The sequence below is a fragment of the Pinus tabuliformis genome, chromosome 4_1, assembly GCF_031772625.1.
Source record: "Pinus tabuliformis cultivar Carrire ecotype Pingquan chromosome 4_1, CPIR1, whole genome shotgun sequence".
Classification (NCBI taxonomy): Eukaryota; Viridiplantae; Streptophyta; class Pinopsida; order Pinales; family Pinaceae; genus Pinus; species Pinus tabuliformis.
The window spans coordinates 443,642,518-443,649,004 of record NC_142303.1 but is presented as its reverse complement, the minus strand read 5'-3'; the positions used below and the strand labels follow the sequence as shown (position 1 = coordinate 443,649,004).

Genomic DNA, 6,487 nt, shown 5'->3' with positions numbered 1-6,487 from the left:
TGTATATGAAATATATCTACAACCACATTCACCAATGTGGTTGATATACGATGATAAGCTTATATCAACCACATTAATAATTATTATGTTTATTTTGTTAAAATCCAACTATTTCTGATTATTAATATCTATATAAATAATAACAACCATATTATTATATATTTATGATTATTATATTAACATTATATTATATATTAAAATAATATTAAGTTACTCTATAATATTTTATTTAATATTGTTTAAATATTTAAAAATAATAGTAGTAATATTAATTAAAAATAATAATCTTAATAAGAATAATCATTTCAGTAAATGTGGTTCATATAGTCATAAGGCTTCATTTGTGTCTATGACACAAACCATTAACAATAATAATAATAATAATAATAATAATAATAATAATAATATTCAATTAAAAATAAATAAATAATAATAATACTAATTTATTATTTCATCTTTTATAAAATGTAAATAAATAATTACTTATTTTAATAAAAAAACAATTAAGCGTGGCATGCCTGCTGTTACTGTGTTGACCGGTTCGAGGGTGTCTGCTTTCCGTTTCCTGCGGTCGAAAGAAGGGCTTCTTCGTTCCTAGGCGCAGCTGTCACCATGGAGGACTTGGATGCCGTTGATTACTCCGATGACCCGTTGGAAGGGGTTTCCATCTGGCGTACCCCATTTTCCACATCGACCTGCTTATTCAGCTCCGGATTCTCCCTGGCTGAACCCTCCCGGCCTCCTGTGGTCCTGCCGGATGATCCCCCCACCTGGCCAGCTCTCTCCACTCCTCTGGCATCTCCGTCCTCACTTGGGTTTGTCTCCGCTTGTCTAAACCCTAACCCTGGTTTAGACCCCCCCTTCTCGGGCTCAAACCCTAGTCTTCTGCCTCCGGTGACCGACTTCGCTTCTGCACCGTACAAGTTCACTTCTCAGGCCCCCCCATCAGGCAGTTATTCCACTGTCCTGCTGCTCGCCAGATCCCTCCAATCTGCTGATCTGCCCCCCTCTTTGCACAGCCACTGACCTACCCACTCTTCACCAGGTCCGTCTCATAGCAGGGCTCTGCCCCCCTACCCCCCACAGGGTTCAAAGAAGAAACATAAATGCTTTAAGTCCAAGGCAGACGACATATTCTTGAGACTGGAAGAGGACATTCAGTGGGGAGAAGCCATGGACTTTGCGGACAGAGTCTTTGTTGGTCGCATCAGGGGCAGAAATTACTTGGCTGCGAGACTGAAGACCTGGGAAATTGAGGTATGGGGTCACCATCTGGTCGACATCCCATTCATGCAGACCTTTGTGAGGGGATGGTTCGCCCTAAGATTCGCTCGTGCCGACCACACAAATTGGGTCCTATCCTCATACTGGCATTTTGAGCATGCCCCGGTTTTGCTGAAGCGTTGGACACCTCTCTTTGACCCCGAGACTGAGCAGATCGGAATTGGACCTGTATGGATTCAATTGCCAGGCCTCCCTCTGCAATACTGGTCCCAGGACATCTTCAAACGGATCGGTAACGCCATCGGCACTTATATGGAATACGACAAATCATACCTGCAAACAGGTATGATGGCCTACGCTCGAATCCTTATTAATCTCGACACCAGAGGAGGCCTATTGGAATACATCACCATCCAATGGCGGGACACATCCCGCAAGCAGATTATTGATTACGAAGGCATTCCATATCGCTGCCGCAGATGTCACAAGGTTGGACACCTATTCAGGGACTGCCCCCTCCTCCACAAAAAAAGGGGCCCTGAACAAATCCGAGATAAGGGTTTGACGGAGGGTGGACCAACACAGCCCTAGGAGAAGGAAGGAGAGCCATCACATCTACTGACTGAGGATGCACCAGGCAATCCAAGAGACTTACAGGGCACTTCTGCTACAAAGGCAGCTAATAAGCGTCCTGCAGACTCCATACCTAGCTCACCTCCTCTACCCATCAGCTCAAGCACCACTAGAGATGTTGCCTCAACCGCGGGTACGTTCTTCCCTTCTCCATCATCTGTATCTGGTATATCTCATATTTTTACATCGCTCTCTTGCATGGGTATCTCTTCCCCCCCCTTCCCCCCTGGCTCTCTCTAGTTTCCCACCCTCCCACAGGGCATTTCCCCCCACTCCTCCCTCCTATGCACACTTCCCCTTCCCTCACTCTCCCCCTCCCTCTGTCCCCCCCTCCCTAATATCCTCCCCCTCCCCTTCCTTTCCACCCCCTCTCTTCCCTCCTTACCCCCCCTCTCCCACCCCTCCATTCCCCCTCCCTCTTCCCCTCGATACCCTCTGCGATCCAGAACAAAGGGAAAGGATGCCGACGCAATAGGCATTGAACCTACTCACCCCCCGACCTCCTCTAAATCGGCTAGAGGCCGCCCCTCCCGACTCACTAAGGCCAGACATACAGTGGGGGAAGAAGTTGCCCTTGGGCGACAACAAACGATTGACAGGGCCCTTAGAGCTAGAGACGGCCCTCAGCCTATCCCTCCATGAAAGTTCTATCCTTTAACTATCGAGGGGTTGATAGTCCCAATAAAAAACTATCCCTACGAAGACTGCTCACCTCGATTGCCCTGGAAGTGATCTTTCTTCAGGAAACCCTCTACCCAGCTGACACCCTCATTCCTATTCTTCGCTCTTGGCTTCCGAACTGGACATTCCATGCTCCGGATGCATCTGGGAGATCGAGGAGTATTGCTATTGGTTTCTGTAATAAATCCTTAGCTCTCCAAAACTCCTGGGGAGGCAAAGGCTACATCGGTATGGAATTATTGGACCGCTCTCTTAACACTTAGTTTCGTATCATCAATGTTTATGGACCTTGTGTGGACAGAGAACCATTTTGGATAACCTTGTTTGCTTCTGAACTCTTCCGGGCAGACAACATCATCTTGGGAGAAGATTTGAACTTCTCCTTGGGCCACTGTGAATCCTGGGGACACTCGGCCCAAGCGGATAACCTGTCCGACTTGATTTCTACCTTACTTGAGGACCATCATTGGGTTGACATCCCTCCTGTCAAATTACATTATACTTGGTCCAATAATAGAAGTGGTGATCAGAGCCTAGCTAGAAGACTAGACAGATTCCTCATAAAAGAGGTTTTCCTCACTCTCCTCCCTCGCATTAGACAGTGGGTTGGAACCGGGGGTTTATCTGACCACAGACCTATCTTCCTGGAACTCTCTGAGGATACCCCGAGGATTAAAAGCCCTTTTAAATTCAATGCATCTTGGCTCAAGGATCCCAGCTATCATCAGCTTGTGTCGGAGTATTGGAGATCAAATCCTATCACGGAAGATGAGAAGCATACTACTAGTTTCTTAAGGAAATTATCTGAACTCAAAAGCCTCTCCAGAAAATGGGCACACTTGAAGCAAATTAATGATGACAAGATATTGAAGGAGGCCGAACGAGCCATAACAACATTTGAGGATTCGTCAGATGGCACCTTCACAGCACCAGAAAACAAGGATCTATATTCTACTCTTATATCTAAGCGCACACAAATTCTAAAGGAAAGAGAGGAGAGTTGGCGCCTTAGAAGTAGAGCCATATGGCTGTCTGAGGGAGACAATAACACCAAGTTCTTCCACAAATTTGCAAATGGCAGAAAAGCCATTAACACCATCTAGGAACTACAAAATGCCCAGGGGCAGAGGATTACTGATCAGCAGGGTCTAGCTAGACTTGCTAACGAACATTTCAAATCCATTTACAAGGCACTCGGTATGGGAAACATACTAGAGATAATGCGGGTTGCTGAATACTTCCCCAGATTTGTAGAACAAGAGGATTCGGAGAACCTGACGATGGCTATATCGAAGGAGGAACTAGAGGCCACCATTAAATGGTTCAAAAAAGACAAGAGCCCTGGACCGGATGGGTGGACCATCGAATTCTTTATTGCATTTTTTGACATTTTGGGAGATGATCTACTCAGAATCGTGGAGGACAGTAGGAGGAAAGGTAGTATTCACGCAGCCATCAAGTCCACTTTCATTGCCCTTATTTCGAAATCTGATTCTCCTACCTCCTTTAATGACTTTAGACCCATCTCTCTCTGTAATGTTCTATACAAAATTATAGCCAAAATTATAGCAGATCGCCTGAAGCCTATACTGTCTAGTCATATATCCCCCGAACAATTTGCTTTTCTCCAACACCGACAGATACATGAAGCGATTGCCACTGCTCAGGAACTCCTCCACACTCTGAAGACTAAGAAGTAGAAGGGTATGATTCTCAAGGTGGACCTCTCTAAGGCATTTGACAGGGAAAATTGGCTTTAATTCTTACCCACCTTGGCTTCCCTTATGCCTACATTAAATGGATTATGAGTTGTATCAAGGATGTCTCCTATAGTGTACTTCTTAACGGTGAAGCTACCCCCTTCTTCCTATCAGAAAGGGGACTCAGACAGGGTTGTCCCCTCTCCCCACTACTCTTCCTCCTCATTATGGAAGGTCTGAGCAGATCCATCAATGCGGCGAAGGACAGACATCAGCTTACTGGCATCAAGATCTCAGATAATTTCTATCTGACTCATCTTCTGTTTGTTGATGATGTTCTGATCTTTTTAAACGGAAGCATCGGAGATTCTTCAATTATGTACAATATTTTCAAGCTCTTCCAACAGGCTACGGGCATGATGATAAACGAAGGTAAATCCACCATCACCATTATTGGTTGCTCTCAGCATGAGTCTATTTATACTACCCAGCGTTTTCCTTTTTCTGCTCTTAACTTGGATGATGGGCTTAAATATCTGGGCTTCCGTTTAAAGCCTCTCGGGTATAGGATAGCAGACTGGACATGGCTTATTGCAAAAGTGGAGAAAATATTACAGATCTGGTACCACAAATACCTAACCAGGGCTGGCAGATTAACCCTCATCAAGGCTATTATTGAGGCCACTCCAGTTTTCTGGATGATGCTTGCATGGATCCCAAAAGGCATACTTAACAGACTACAAAACATTTGTTGCAGATTCTTATGGAAGGGAAATCAACCTAGAAAAACTTTTTCTTGGGTAAAATGGGATCGCATCGCTATTCCTAAACGCTGGGGAGGATGGGGCATAAAAGGGCTTGAGTTATTCTCGAAAGCCTTGGCTGCTAAACTGGGCTGGCAGCTCATCAGCTCTAATAGTCTCTGGACCTGGGTAGCACTAGCAAAATATATATGGCCTACAACTTTGATGGATTGGCTCAGACAGTCTCGTCCCCCAGCTAGCAATATCTCCAACATATGGAAGGCAATGATGAATGCTCTCCCCATGCTGTGACTTGGAATTACCTGGAGAATTAAGGAAGGAAACACTGTCCGCATTGGATTGGACCCTTGTGTAGGATGCAGAAGTGCTCACAGGTTACCTACCGCTTTAATTAGCTACCTAACTGATAGAGGCATCATATACATCAAGCACATTGGCTACCACCACAACACCACTGTCTTTCATCAAGCTTGGAAAACAGCTTATGATTTGGACATACCTGTGCATTGGAGACAAGACTGGCAGCTATATATAGAAGCCCTCACACAGGCCCACATTCGCTTGACAGAGGAACCCGACGAAATCATCTGGGCCCTTGCCAAGTCTGGTCTTTAATCCCCGAAAGAAGGATACATATGCCTTATGGAACCCCATAAGCCTCAATCTCTTGATCCTACTTCGAAGTCCTTCTGGAAACTAAAGGCCGCCCCACGCACCCGCCTGTTAATGTGGAATATTCTCTTTGACAAGATCCCTACGGGTGCCAATCTGATGAAGAGATCCTTCCACGGCCCCTTCCGATGCCATCTGTGTCATATGGCTGATGAGAACACTGATCATCTCTTCCTGTATTGCCCTTCATCTAAAGAGTTATGGAACGGAATATCTGTTCACTACCCTTCCTTACTCCCCTGGCAAGGTAACAACATCCAAGATGCTTGGAACTTATGGTGCCTTGCTCATAAAGGCAAAGCCCGGAACATGCCTCTCCTTGTCAACTGGGCCATCTGGATAGCTAGGAATCAATCCATTTTCAATCTCAGAGAACCACACTGGCCATCCATCACTCAGCACATAATCTCAGATTATGATCTCCTTCCAGAAGAGGACCCCGTTGCCCCTTAGCGCATCATCTCCCCGGAAATCATAGACAAATCTAAACCTTGGGCTTATTTCGATGGCTCTGCCCAGGATTCTGGATGTGGAGGGGGACTGATTTTACACCTGAATGATAAACACTGCTTCAAAATCAAAATAAACTTGGGGATGGGTACAAACAATTTTTCTGAACTCTGCTCTGCAAAACACCTCATACATTTTGCATTATCTCATCATTGCATACACCTGCAGTTATTTGGTGATTCAAAAATCGTATGTAATTGGCTCAACAATACATCTCAATGCAATGCATATTCTCTCATACATATTTTGGAGGAAGCTCACAGGTTGATAAACATATTTGACTCCTTTGTCTGTCGACATATC

The 6,487-nt window shown here is 45.0% G+C and overlaps 1 protein-coding gene across 1 annotated transcript; it reads left to right on the top strand.

Annotated features, from left to right (window-relative positions):
- Positions 1-5,644: 5,644 nt before the first annotated feature.
- LOC149176235 (uncharacterized) lies at positions 5,645-6,127 on the top strand. The gene has a single exon (XM_089421391.1). It carries the CDS (start codon positions 5,645-5,647, stop codon positions 6,125-6,127), a length of 483 nt encoding a protein of 160 aa, XP_089277517.1.
- The last annotated feature ends 360 nt before the right edge of the window (positions 6,128-6,487 follow it).